At 41.7% G+C, this 14,580-nt stretch overlaps 1 protein-coding gene across 8 annotated transcripts in view; it reads left to right on the top strand.

Moving 5' to 3' along the window:
- The window catches only part of Macf1 (microtubule actin crosslinking factor 1), a 343,882-nt gene that overhangs the window by 100,253 nt on the left and 229,049 nt on the right, over positions 1–14,580 (top strand). The window contains exon 1 of one of the 8 annotated variants that reach the window (XM_036178126.1): positions 10,556–10,683. The exons of the other annotated variants lie outside the window; for them this stretch is intronic. Within the exon in view, the coding sequence (XP_036034019.1) occupies positions 10,575–10,683 (109 nt within the window). The 5' untranslated portion in view covers positions 10,556–10,574. Of the gene's footprint in view, positions 1–10,555; positions 10,684–14,580 lie in introns of those variants that run through there. 8 annotated transcript variants of the gene reach the window in all.

The raw sequence follows: 14,580 nt of genomic DNA, 5'->3' as shown, positions 1-14,580 counted from the left end.
AGCTTTTTCTGATTTTTCCAACAGGCAATGACTACTTGAATTTTTTCTTTAAAAAACTAAAAAAACCTTTTATTTATTTATTTATTTAGGTTTTTCAAGACAGGGTTTCTCTGTGTAGCTTTGTGCCTTTCCTGGAACTCACTTTATTTATTTTATTATATGTGTGTTTACCTGAGTGTTGTGCACCATGTGCGTGTAGTGGCAACAAAGGTCACAAGAGGACATTAGACACCCTGAAACTGAGGTGAAGTTGTCAGCTACTGTATTGGTGCTGGGATCTGAATACTGGTGTTTTATAAGAGCGGTAAGTGCTGTTAGCCACCGAGCCACCCCCTCAGCCCTTGGACGCTGGGCCACCCTCCAGCCCTCGGACACTTGAGCCTCCAGGCCTCAACTGAGTTTCTAAAGATCCCTTCCAGAGTCCTTGAGTCTTGCCATCCTCAGGACAAAGCAGAACTCATATGTGTGAAAATTACTTTATTTGCATATCATTTCCCCAGTTTATTCTCACTGTAGGACTGGCTTTATAATTATCTTTTTTTGTTACCAGTAATAGTTAATGTAGTACCTAGGAAGTAAATATTTCATGGAACCAAAGAGGTTTTGAGCTAGAAAAGAATTTAGAGATCTAGAGTGTAGCTTATCCTATGAAGGAGTAAGCAGGTACAGTGTGATTGAAAGTCATGCAGTAAGCTAGGCCTAGACGTGGAGCTCTAAGTTCATGCTTGATTCTCTACTTGCTAAATATATTAATACTGTCTGGTATATGTTCAATTAGATATTGTGAGTGATCCAAGGTTAGCCAGAGGGTACTTTATGTTTAATTCTTTTTCTTTTTTAAGATTTATTTATTTATTATGTATACAGAAGAGGGCGTCAGATCTCATTACAGATGGTTGTGAGCCACCGTGTGGTTGCTGGGAATTGAACTCAGGTCCTCTGGAAGAGTAGTCAGCGCTGTTAACCTCTGAGCCATCTCTCCAGCCCTATCTTTAATTCTTACTGAAATTCTTTTGCATGTTTTGGCTTTAGTAACCAGGTACACTGTAAATAATTCTTCTCTCTCTTCTTCCCTTCTTTTCTTCCCTCTCTCCTTCCTTCTCTCTCAACTGGGAGTGTGATTATTTTGGGATATGGAGATAGACACACACATACACATACACACACACACACACACACACACTCACACACACACACTCACACACTCACACACACAAGCTAGATAATAATAATCTTGCAAGGCACATGAGCATTTAAGACTCAAAGGTTGTATCTGAGGAAAAAAATGAAAGTATGTCTACCTAAAGGGCCGAGATTGCAAAGAAATTTTTAAAAATTGTGATATGTAACATATTTGAGGTGATTAACTTTGTATATAACAGTGAAGTATAACTTTCTTGAGTCCTAGTTTAAAACTTTAAAAACTTGTTGGGCGGTGGTGGTGCACACCTGTAATCCCAGCACTCGGGAGGCAGAGGCAGGTGGATCTCTGTGAGTTCGAGACCAGCCTGGTCTACAGAGCTAGTCCAGGACAGACTCCAAAGCTACAGAGAAACCCTGTCTCGAAAAACAAAAACAAACCAAACAAACAAACAAAACCTTAAAAAACTTTTAACTGTTCATCAGAGGTTTTTCTTTTTTAGAAATTTTATGTGTGAGTGCTTTTCCCTGCATGCATGCCTATGAACCATGAGTGCCTGCTGTCCGTGGAGGCCAGAAGAGGGCATCAGACAACTGTGAGCCACAGTGTGGGACTGGGAGCCAAAGCCTCTAGGAGAGCAGCCAGTGCTCTTACCTGCTGAGCCATCTCTGCAAGTGCTGGAGGGACTTTTGAGATAAACTGACAAGAGATTTGCCGCAGATTCTCTCGCCTGTCTGTCTGACAGGCCTTAGAAATGATTTCAAGATTGTCAGATTAAGCTCCGGGTTTAATGTTTGACGGAGTCAGACCCCCAGACACCCCAGATGGAAGGAAGCTGAGCTTCAGCTGTCTCCCAGATAGGAGATGTTGAGTGTCAAAATGCCAGCTGCTCACTCTTCAGTAAAGGGAGGCAGGTAGACAAAAGGTTTTCCCTTCCTCTGAGATGATGGTACCAGGGCTTTGCCCTCACTGGGTTGGCAGACAGTGAGTGTGATAATGGGACCAGTGTGTTGTTGTCTCTACTGGATAAAGCAGTTGCATGACTAATAACCAACTCCCCTAGGTTGGGTGGCTTTGCCTCATGCCCATCACTTTTGGTTTTATGCAAATTAGGAGCTATGGCCGCCAATTTTCAGAGAAGGGCTTGTTTTACTCATTGACATTTTTATATTTTTCTGTTTCTGCATTGCCACCGGCTCCCTCTAGAGCGAATTCTCTGCCATTCTAAGTACTACAGTGGCTGAAAACAACTACTTAGAGAAGTGTTTCTGTTTTCAGGATGGGTCATGTGTTTTCCTCAAAACTTAAACTGTTACCCAGGTCTCCTTTTAGGACTTGTTCAGTCATGGGCAGCTGGGAGCATGCATTGGGGAAATCGTACTCACTAGGCGTACAGGGTGGCCCTGACTGCAACGAGTCCTTCTGAGAGTATGTCACCACACCTCAGGAGGTCAGTGACAGTGACTATGCCTTCCCTGTCTGTCCTTTTTCTTGGAGGACTCATCACAGAGCCCAGACACTGGCTTCTGGTGAAGGCAGCCAGTAGACTAGCCAGCTTTATGGTGATGATACTGTTTCCCACAAAAGGACTGAGCTGATTGAAACAGCACTGTTTCCTCCTGTGCTGTGGCTGTATGTTTTAAGACAGGCTTGAGCTTGCACGATTGAGGTTCTATGTGTATTTTACTAGAGGAAATGTAACACACAAGGTAGGTGTCTGTCTGAGCTTTACAATTTAGTCTTCTGTATCTGTCTTTGTCCAGTAGGGGTCACTGGGGGTTTAGGCTCAGATGACACTCACTAAGCCTTCCTGTCCTTGTTGGTATCTTTATCAATTGAATGCTATCCCAAGCATATAGCTCAGGAATGACACACAGTTTATACATACACATTAGAATGTTAGCAAAAGATGGGAACTTGTATTAAAAACTTTGTGGATTTGCTGAGTGAAGAATATGTATTCCACACACCAGACATTTCTGTTCTGTTTTGTTTTGAGATGAAGTTTTGCTCTGTTGCTCAAGCTGGTCTCCAGAATCTCCCCACTGGGCACTTGGTAAAGAATGAAACCAGAGTTGGGGTGAAATTGCTTTTGTTTTATTTCAGTTTCTTTTTGTTGTTGTTTTGTTTGTTTGAGACAAGATCACATATATGTAGCCCTGGATGCTCTGGTGTTCACTGTGTAGCTGAGGCTGGCCTTGAACTCCCGATTCTCCTCATTTTACCTACCAAGTGCTTGGATTACAGGCATGCCACCATGCCTTGCTTTGAGAAGCAGGTGTTTTAAGAAACGAAGGAAAACGGACAAAGAAAGTGCAGGGAGTTTCTCTGCCCTCTACCCACCTCTCCCTCCCTTCCTCTCTCCCTCCCTTCCTCCCTATTATGGACCCAAAGTACAGAAATAATAAGTAGCTTCATCCATGGTCTCATAATTATGAAGTGTTCTGATGGAGAGTGCCTGTTGGGTCCATTTCATTTGGTTTTGATCCTTGAATTCTGGTCAGGGGTCATTAGGGCAAAGGTGATAGTAATTAGATGCAGAACCTGGTGATAGACTCTCAAAGAAAGACTAACATAGTTCCAGTGTGGTAGATTTGATGTTTTTGGTCTTTTGAGAGAGGGTCTCACTGTAGCCCTGGGTGGTCTGGCACTGTGTAGACCAGGCTGGCCTCTGTTTATTGGGATTAAAGGTGTGTAACAACACCATGCCTGCCTTAGATGTGACCAGGCTCAAGAGATCAGCAGTTGGAAGGAAGCTTAGGGGTCTACCTTTGTTTTCACTAGCAAATTTTTCCTCCTTTTCATTTAGAGTTATTGCCAAGGTCTGAGACCTAAAATTAGCTATTGTATGAAAAGCCTAGTTTCCATGGATAATCTGTGCACCTCTCTTGTTCAGCTGGGCTCTTCTGAGACTTGAACATGTCTGCCTACTACAGGCACCAACCTGCCAGGTCATTTTACTGCCTTCATGTATTAAAGGCATCTCAGAACTCTGAAGTTTACCATCTGTTCTGAGCCAGTGCACACTCAAGACATTTCCATTTGACATTTTTGTTTCCTTTTGTTTGGGAAAGAACTTTTGAAAATGCAATTAGACTAGGTAGAAGTAAGATGTGGATTCTTCCTTACTGGGCATTCAAGGGAATGAGAAATGTTTCTGGATAAAAATGACCATTTGTGGCAAGATTTGAGGTCATTCTCCATAGGTGGGGTTTCTTTTCCTTGCATCTGTTCTCTGTGTTTATGATGTTGACTACCAGAGTTTCCCAGAAAAAAAATTAATAGCTAGATCTTATTATTTTGCTGATGGGAATGGTCGAAATTCTAGCAGGGCCTTATTTAAAATAGTACTGTGGCTATTAACTAGATTCTTCTTTTTTCTCTTTGAAGAAATGCTGTGGAGACATACTTTGACTTGTTGTGTTGGTGTCTTGGAGCTGTTGAATATGTACTTTATCTTGCCATTTCTCCTAGCTACCAACTCAATAAATCAAAGTACGTTTCCACAGCATTTCTTTAACAATTCCAGTCCAGGATCTCCAACGCCTCTTTCTGGCCTCTACAGGCACTGCATACATGTAGTGCATAGCATGCATGAAGAAAAAACATTCAACACACATAAAATCAAAATAAATGTTTAAAAATTGCAAATAAGGAATGAAACATTTAAGATGTTCTAGTCATTTTTCACATACCAAAGAGATTAATTTTGTGAATAAGGACAGGATTAGAAGGTGATATACTGTGTACTCTAATAAAGCTTGCTTGAGGATCAGAGGACAGAGCCAGCCACTAGATTAAACATAGAGGTCCTCACGCCTTTATGTACCTTTCTCCGCCCAGCCATGTCACTTCCTGGGATTAAAGGCATGCATGTGCTTCCCAGTACTGGGATGAAAGGTGTGTGCCACTGCTGCCTGACCTCTATGTTTGATCTAGTGGCTGGCTCTGTCCTCTCATCTTCAGGCAAGCTTTGTTAGAGTACACAATATATCACCACGAGACTGGAATTAGATAGGGTAGGTTAGGTTATTGAGGTGATAATGAGATCAGCTACCAGCTTGCCAAGGTTTTGTGCAGTCTGAGCAATGATAACTATGGCCATTAATTATTGGGTATATATCAAGTACCTTAAGTGCATTAAGTCATTTAATCCTCACATAGCTTTATTAAGGCACGTTCTATTATCACTTACTGGTAAGGAAATGGTGGTTTCCTTAAGTTGAATAAATTGTCCACAATCACTAAATGTTTTATAGATGATAATCTAGATGTGAACACAGGCCCATTTAGCTATAATGATAATGCCTCAGGTTTGCTGGGTAAGAAACAGGAAAATTTTGCTATTTTATTATATTCAATGAACACTTGAGTATATGGAGTATTTGTAGACATTCTAGGACTTTGCTTGTTTATCATTGGTTGTCTCAGTATCCTGGAGGCAGTCATGGATATCTCCTAGTTCATATCCTCTGCCTTTTGACAGTTAGATGCCAAGTACTCATGGGCCGATGTAGGTGACAAGAGTTTCAGGGCCACACTTTGATGGCTGGATCCTGACAGTTCCCAAAACCTAAGGTTTCTAGTCCTCTCTATAATATGCTTTCCTTCTACTAAGTCTATAATTGCAGGTATATTTGGGTGTGGATGTGTGGGTGTGAATTTGATCTTTGAATTTAGATGTTAAGCTTTTAGTTTTTGTGTGCTGCAGCTAAGATGCTTTGAGACCATGTAAAACACACAGCACAACTTCTTATGGGCTTGCTGTGACCCCATTTGCACACACAAAGTAGATTCTGGGGTATTGCTTAGTGTTGAGATTTCTTGTGGGTAATGGTTGTGGGAGACCATCTTCAATTCCTGTGAGTGAAGTAATCGCAAAGAGAAAGATCTGCAATCTCAATGAAGTTCTGATCTTTGTTTTACAAGGTAGCTTTGGTGGTTTAGGGCCCTGTCCATTTGCTGTTAGTTAGGAATATTCTGGGTGCTAAATGTAACTTTAAGTGGCTTGCTCTGTGTATAATTAGTGATCTCTAAAATGAAAACTAGCCTCTCCCTTCTGCCAGCCTCTAACCACTTCCTGTAAGTGACAGAACACAGATCTTAGTTTCACCGAGTGTAACCTCTATTTTATTTACTCATTCATTCATTCATTCATTCATTCATTCATTTATAACAAAGGCAGTTCCCCTCCTGTTCTCTAATATGTGCTTATAGCCTTGAAAAGGTGCAGACCGGAGGATGTCTGCATGTTGTATGTAGAGAAGTGATGTATTTAAGGTAGATCATATCCTTCCAGGGATATTATAGAGATTAAGTGAAATAACATATGAAGGTATTTTGTTGTTTTCTTTTGTTTTTGAGACAGAGTCCCAATGTACATCCCTAACTGGCCTGAAACTCACTATGTAGTCCAGGCTAGTCTTGAACTTACAGAGATATGCCTGCCTGTGCTGGGATTAAAGGCATGTGCCACCACACCTGGCCCTGAAGTTGCTTTACAGTAGTTGCATAAAAAAATGCTAGTTTTCCTGCTAAGCAAATCCATTTATGGACACCATAGCCCAGGAGTTTCTCTGCTCAATTCACCACTGTGGGAAGTGTTACAGTTATCTTTGTATCCAGGGTTAAGGCTGTGTTTTTTTTTTAATAGAGTAAATGAAGCTCTGTGTTTCATAAGGGAACCCCCATTTTTTAGTTAAATGAATGAAGTGCTCTGTTTTAGAAGAAAGGGAGCCCAGCCTAGTTGCTCTGAACTGTACCATTGATTTTTATTCTCCAGTGTTTACTCCTTTTAATAAACACTGTTGTTTCATTGCATTTCACATGCTAAGAAGAGTTCTTTTTTGCTACCATGTCCCTCTTACTGCAAGATTCCTTGAAAGAGTTGTTTCTACTTGTCACTGACTCTCCTCTTTCCATTTGTTCTTGGTTGATTCTGATGGGTGTTTTCTCCACCACATCAACACTGCCCTTGTAAAGAACTTAGTGACCTCCATTAACTGACAGTCACTTTTCAGTCCTCCCTCACATAAACACTGTCCATGTGTGTGTACTTCCTAGAATACTTCCCTCACCTGCTCCTGGGACAGCATACCCTTTTGTTCCTCCACTCTGGATCTTTTTTTTTTTTTTTCTTTTTTAAAAATAATCTTTTGCTGTTTTTATTCTTCCACAACTCATGCTGGAGGGTTTCCAGGGCTTAGCCCTTGAACTTGATCTTTTCCCTCTCAGTGTTTACTCTATAAATGATAACATAAAGTCTCCTGGCTTTCAAAACCAAGTGTGAGCATATCTGAACTCTAGATTAGTATGTTCAGTTGTCTGTTCAATGTTCTACTTCAGCATCTAGTAGGCATTTCAAACCTAATATTCAAAGGGGCATTTTTTTTTACAGTAAGTCATAAATACATTTATTTTAAAACAATTCCTTGCTGTGCGTATAGTTTTACAATTTTTACAAGTAAAAAGAAATTTGCAATTGATGATATGGTTGGACTTATTTTTACACAAAGAATTAAGTATTGACTAGATATTAAATAGTTAGGATTTACAGATATTCAGTGCTCTTCAGAGTGGATTGGTATTTTGATTTGGGCCATTTTTTTTTTTTTTTTTTTATATAACTTGTCTCCCATACAGTGAACAGCTGATCCCAGCTACCTGCCAACCCCGTAGCCTCTGCTTCTCTGACAGCTCTTAGGCCAGGAAGTGACTGTTCTGCCTTCAGCTTCTCAGTCCAAGACCCTTGGTCTGTCCTCCCCTTCCCCTGGCCATTTCCTCCTTTCTCCATATTTAGTTTATCAACAAATCCTGACATCAGACAAATGAAACAAACAACAATTTTAATGTTTTGCCTGCATGCACACCTGTATCATGTGCGTGTCTGGTGCCCTCAGGTTAGAAGAAGGCATTGATTCTCCCTGACACGAGTTACAGAGAGTTATGAGCTATCATGTAGGTGCTGGGAACTGAACCCTAGTCCTCTGCAAGAACAGTCAGTGTCTTAACCACTGAGTCACCTCTCCAGTTCAGCTCCTTTAAAAATTATTTTATTATTTATTCATGTACATGTGTGTATGCCACATTTGTACACTGCCCATGGAAACCAGGAGAGGGATCGGACTCCCCTGGAGCTGTGAACCAAGTGGCTGTGAACCACCAGATGGTGATACTGGGAACCAAGCTTGCAAGAACAGTAAACCCCCCAACCATGGAGCCCCTTCTCCAGCCCTCCCTGCGCGTGCTTACAGGCAGGAGGACCGTGTCAGGTGGTGAAATACGAGGAGCACACAATTGGAGATGATGCTGGGTTTGAAAGCTCCTATTGTACTCATTCCTCCATCAAGACACAGTTATTATCATTTTGGGTGGTAGATTAAACTCTTTCCCTTTTGCTAGGGAAATAATAGGGCAACAGGTGTGGAAAGCATCCCCCTAGCCCTTTTTAAGTCAATGGGATCTCACTCTGTAGCCCAGGCTGACTGCAAACTCCTGTCTTGGTGTTATATACACGGAGATTGCAGTTGTGTGCCATCATGGTTGACTAATTTGCATTTTTTAATATTCACAAACACAGTGTAGTAAATAAAGAGCCAGTTTGGTAGGAATGAGCCTGAGATTTACCTTCCTTGAGTGGAGGGTGATGAGTGTCACAGAGGATAGTGGGTGTACACTGAGCTCTTGGAAGCCAGTGTTATTTTGTATGTGCATGCTACTTTGTAAAATACCTTTTTGAGAGAGGTTGTGGTAGCTCATTCAATTTAGACTGTGTAAACGCCTTACTAACTTTTCAATGTATTTTATTTATTAAGTTTGTCAAATAATAACTTGGGCAACACCATTCACCCTTTTTGGTGTGCTTTTTTGTTTTGTTTTCCAAGACAGGGTTTCTCTGTGTAACAGCCTTGGCTGTCCTGGAACTTGCTACTTGCTTTATAGACAAGACTAGTCTTGAACTCACAGACATCTGCCTGTCTCTGCCTCCCGAGTCCTGGGATTAAAGGTGTGCAGCAGCAGCAGCACCACCACCACCAGCAGCACCAGCACCAGCACCACCAGCACCAGCACCGGGCTCTGGTGTACAATTTACCGCATTTGGACAAAGGAGAAGAGAAGGGCTGTTATGACATCAGAACACTCCCAGCACCCCACAGTTCTCCTGAGCTGGCTTTTGTAGTGCGGCCTCCCCTCCCCCCATCCCTTTGCTTTTATTTCTATCATTTCCTTTGGCAGGCAGCATTTTGTATTTGGCTTCTCTCATATGCACACATACAACACCTTAATGTATCTCTAGTTTTCTTCTTTTTAGTGCAGAGCAGTGGTCTTGTGTATGGACACATTACAGTTGGTTTAAAAGTTCACAACTGATAGACATTTGAGTTATTTCTACTTTTTGTTTCTTTTGTGTAATGTTGGTGATTTAGCATTCATACAGGTTTCTGTATGGGCCTTTGTTTTCATTTGGTGAGATTGTTCTCAGAGAGATTGCTTGTGTTTGTATGGCTAACTTTAGAAGAACTTGCCAAACTCTGTTCTGCAGTGGTTGTTGTGAATCCTTCCCCTAGCAGGGTGTTTGAGAGTTCCATCCTTGTCCGAACGTGGCATCATCAGGTTTTTTTAACTGGAGTCACTGGGGCTGGGGAGTGGTGGTAAAGATTCAGTTCCTCCACAATACCCACGTCAGGTTTGCCAGCAGGCCCTGGTTTGCTGCCCTTTAGTTCCGATGCCCTCCCTGCTCACATAGCTGAGGGAAGGAAGGGTTTGTTGTTGTTGTTTTTCCTCATCCCCGAAAAGTGGCCCCAGCTGTACTTGTAGAGCAGTTTGCCCGGCTGGCTGCTCACCTCTGCTCTGTCAGCTCTGCTCTAAGGTTGTAGCTGTGGAAGGGGGTGCCCTCTGGCTGTGCCAAGGCTCTTGTGTCCTTTGCCTCCTCCCTGCCAGAGTCTCTAGTGCTTCTGTGACTCTTTTCTTCTGGTTACATCCTGAAGTTGGGCATTCCAACCAGGCGGGGAATGGAAAGTTCGGAGTGTGACGTCCTCTGGTCCTCTGCACCCTCCCTTCTTGTAGAAGGGTCTGAGGTTTGTTTAAACTGGCCAGAGGATGCCAAAGATAGAGGTTTGAGTCAGCTTGACACTGACTTAGGCCTGCTTTTCACTCTTCTTCCTCCTTCGCTCCCCTCCCCCGCCAACCAGTTGTTTCCTGGGCTTTGTCTGAGACACACTGTGTAGTTTTAGTCCCAGTCTGCTGCTCTCCGAAACCGCCAGAGCGACATGGAGGATGCTGCTAGGAAGTCCCGGACCACATTAAGCCCAGGCATCTGCCTCTGCCGCTGAGCTGATAGTAAGGGACAGCAGCAGTAACCTCAGTAGAAAGGCATCCAGGGGCTGCACTGGGCCCCGCCTGTGGCTAGAGAGGAGAAAGGACAGCCCTGGAAATGCCTCTTTTAGATTCATCTTATTTGCCACCAACCATCTTTATTTTGACTCACATTCTTGGAATTGCTGGTGTTCTGTACTGGAAGAGATGTGTCAGAGACAGAGCAGGTAACTAAGTGGTGTCTTCCTTCTTTAACCTCCTGCGGGGCTGTGGGGGTGGGGTAGATGCCAGGAGGTCTTCCCACTTACTTGTTCTCCTTAAAGGGCCAGTGCACCCTTCTGCTGGTATGCTGTCAGGGGAGTCGGGGGTGGGGGCAGGTCAGGAAGAGAAAAAGAGAGACAGGACAGAACTCTGGGAGGGAGGGAGGGAGGGAGGGAAGGATGGAGGGAGGGAGGGAGGAAGAAAGAGAGAGACACACAGAGACAGAGAGAGACAGAGACACCAACCTAGGAAACAGCTGTCCTGGGTCATCTGGGACCCAGACTCTTTCCTCTTGTGTGACACTGGCCAGTACAAGGAAAGGGTTTGGTGGTACATTCTGTGTTGTCCTTTGATGCAGTTCCTTTCTGGACACTTCACAGTCTAGCTGTACCTAAGCCATAAGTGTTAGGAAGCTAATGGTTGTTTTTCCCAGGAAATCAGGCTCTGATAATGATAGCACTGGAACTCTCTTCCGATATTGCTGTTAGTTGTGCTATATTCCATTGATTTCTAACTGCCACCTGTAGGATCAGCTCCAAGTAGAGCTGATTCTGAGTTGCTGTAGGTGAGGATTATAAGGCTTAGTTGTCCTAGAGTATACCCTTGGATCTCAGTGCTTTTAATATTGTCTCTGTTATCAGCTCACTACCTTCACGCCAGACTATTTAGATATTTTTTACTGGTCTCATAAGCTAAGTTGGGGACTTGGTGACCTATTAGTTATCTTTCTATTAAAAGTCCATGAATGCTTGACAGAATTAGAATTAGATCCAGTCATTCCCCAGTGTCCTTTCCAGTAACTCCCAGAAAAGCTTTTGGCTAAGTATTCAGGTTCAGGATGTGGCTCTATCAGCAGAAACAGAGAGAGACATTTACAATTAGGTGTGCTTGTATGGTGCTGTGTTTAAAGGGGACCCCAAATGACATTCCTGTATTTGAACTTAGAAATGGGTGGCGGGGTCTGTTTGCACGCACCTGCAGTTCTAGAACTAAGAAATCTAAGGCTGGGAGATCCTGAGGTTGAGACCAGCCTATTACATAGTGAGAATTTGTCTCAAAATAACCACAGAGGCAGGATTTAGCTTAATATCAGCTCCAGGTTCAGTCCCTAACACTGCAGAACAGAAAGAAAAGGATGGGCAGTGTTTGAACCTGTGATTTATCATTTATAAAAAGAAAATAACATTTAGATGGAGTCAGCTGCTTTCCCTTCTAGTGCATTATGGTAATGAGATTGGTTAATAGCTTTACAGTTTATCTTCAGTGCAGGATGTTCTATGGAATTTAGGAACCATTGACCCCTTTTTAAGTCCTTTAATTTTTTGTTTTAAAATAGTAATTCACTAACAACAATAAAATACATTGAAATTAAAAGAACATAAATGTCCTGTAAAGCTTTTTATTAAGTGAAATGGCTTTGACATGAGTACCTATAATTGAGGATGCACTATGTTTATTTACCCTTAAAATTAGATGGTGATGGCTTTTCAGTTGGAAACAGTAAATACCAAATCATCCATGGTAGTACGTGATTTTGGACCAATTTTATTATCATTTCAACTTGAAAATGTATTTTGTCTGTTGAAATGTTTTTGAAAATAATGTGTACACTCTAATTATTAGTTGCCAAATAGACATGACCAGAATAAAACTTCTTTATCATCCCTATATATTAGTATTGCTTATAAAATATATATGTAATGATAAACATGAAAATTCTCATTTTCTGTCTCTGTGTCTGGTTGAGATTTTTAAAACCCTCCTGCATCAGCTTCCCAAGTGGTGAGATTATAGGATGTGATACCACATCTGGCTGAATATTGTCTTTTTTTTACATGGTCTATTTTTATTAATTAAGACATATGGAACGTTCCAGACAAGTTGTGGGGGTCAGGTGTTCAGTCCATAATGGTGTAGATGACACACTGCTGTGTGATGATGATGTGAGACTGGTCTGGTGTATATTGAAGGCTTTGTTCTTCTTGTCTCACCTTTCTGTTCATATTTAAACAGTATAATCATGGTCATGGTTTTAGCTATTGAAGGCATTTTGAAACATACTCAGTTCTTTCAAGATTTTATATTGGTTTATTTCAGAGAAATGGTGATAAAATGTTTATAATGTTTACTTTTATTTTATTTGTATGAGTGTTTTGCCTGCATGTATGCATGTACACCTCCTGGTGTATGCCTGATGCCTGGTCAGAAGAGGGCATTGGATCCCCTGAAACTGGAGTATAGATTGGTTGTGCTGAATGAAACCCAGGTCCTTAGCAAGAGCAGCAAGTGCTCTTAACCACTGAGCCATCTCTCCAGCCCCATCTTTGCTTCTACTTATTTGTGTGCACCAGTCTTAAAAATTAAATCTTGTCAATAAAACACAACATAGAAATAAGCCATTTGCTGGGTCTGATGTCACTAAAATTCCCCAACAATCAAAATTATCTGATTGGTGTCATCATTTTGCTTTAAATAAGTAATGTAAAGTTGAACACATAAATTGACTTACATTACTTTTTTATGTTTTATATGATGAACTCGATATGCCCCCTCCTTTTAGTTTTTAAGGTAGAGTCTTCCTGGCAAAGATCACCTGTTCCTTCTGTTAAGTATCAAGCTAGCTTATATTTGAAAATCACTGCCTTTTCTGTCATATACCCTTTTCATTACTGTGTGATTTCCTAATTCTTTGCTGTTCTAGTACTCTTCTTTGAACAATTAAGTTTATTGTTTTTACTTTGAAAATGTGATGCTCTGTGTGTCAGTGTGTGTGTGTGTGTGTCCATTGGAATGCAGCAGAAAGGTGGGAAAGAAACACTAGGAATGAGATCTGGTTATAGAACACAAGTACCTAGCTTTTAGGGCCATATTCTCAAGTTACCATTTCTTTAGCAGATGTAGATGAGCTATAAGAAGCTACTGACAGTTTGTAAACATTCGATTAGAATTTAGAATCTTGGGCTGGAGAGATGGCTCAGGTTAAGAACACTGGCTGTTCTTCCAGAGGTCCTGAGTTCAATTCCCAGCAACCACATGGTGGTTCACAACCATCTGTAATGAGATCTGGCTCCCTCTTCTGACCTATAGAAATACATGCAAACAGAACATTGTATACATAATAAATAAATAAATCTTTAAAAAAAAGAATTTAGAATCTTAAATATTTTCTAATGTTTACATTTTAAGTATTTTAATACATGCTGTCATCATTTATATTCACATATCTTCTTATCCTGAAATTTACTACTGTCTCGAGTCTTCTGTTACTCCTTAGTTCTGTTGAAACTGGCTCTCCAGGCCCCCCCAATTCTACTCCATCCTGTGTCCTCATGGAGTCCAGATGATCCTCCTAAAATACAGAGTTGGGCTGAAGATGACAGAGTGAGGAGAGGCACTTGCCATGCAAGCCTGGTGATCTGAGTTTGGTCCCCAGAGCCCATGTGAAGGTAGAAGGTGAGAACCACCTCCACAAAGGTGTCCCCAGACCTCCACATGCACTTCATGGCATGATCACGACCACAAATGTACACATCATTATCTATTTAAAATACAGAGTTGTCTGTGTTACTCTCCGGCTTAAAATGTATTTAGGCTTTCCTCCCTCCCTCCCTCCCTCCCTTCCTTCCTTCCTTTTTTTTGGTTTTCTAGACAGGGTTTCTCTGTATAACAGCTCTGGATGTCCTAGAACTCCTCTGTAGGCTAGAATGGCCTTGAACTCACAGAGATCCACCTGCCTCTGCCTCCTGAGTGTTGGGGTTAAAGGCATATGCCGCTGCCCAGCTTGTCTTTGCTTTTTGAAGAAAGTTTTTCAGCATGACATGAAGGAGTTCTTATGATTTGTACCTTCCTGACACTTTCGGGCT

Source organism: Onychomys torridus, chromosome 2 (genome assembly GCF_903995425.1).
Source record: "Onychomys torridus chromosome 2, mOncTor1.1, whole genome shotgun sequence".
NCBI classification, from domain to species: domain Eukaryota; kingdom Metazoa; phylum Chordata; class Mammalia; order Rodentia; family Cricetidae; genus Onychomys; species Onychomys torridus.
This window is presented reverse-complemented; position numbering and strand designations above follow the sequence as displayed.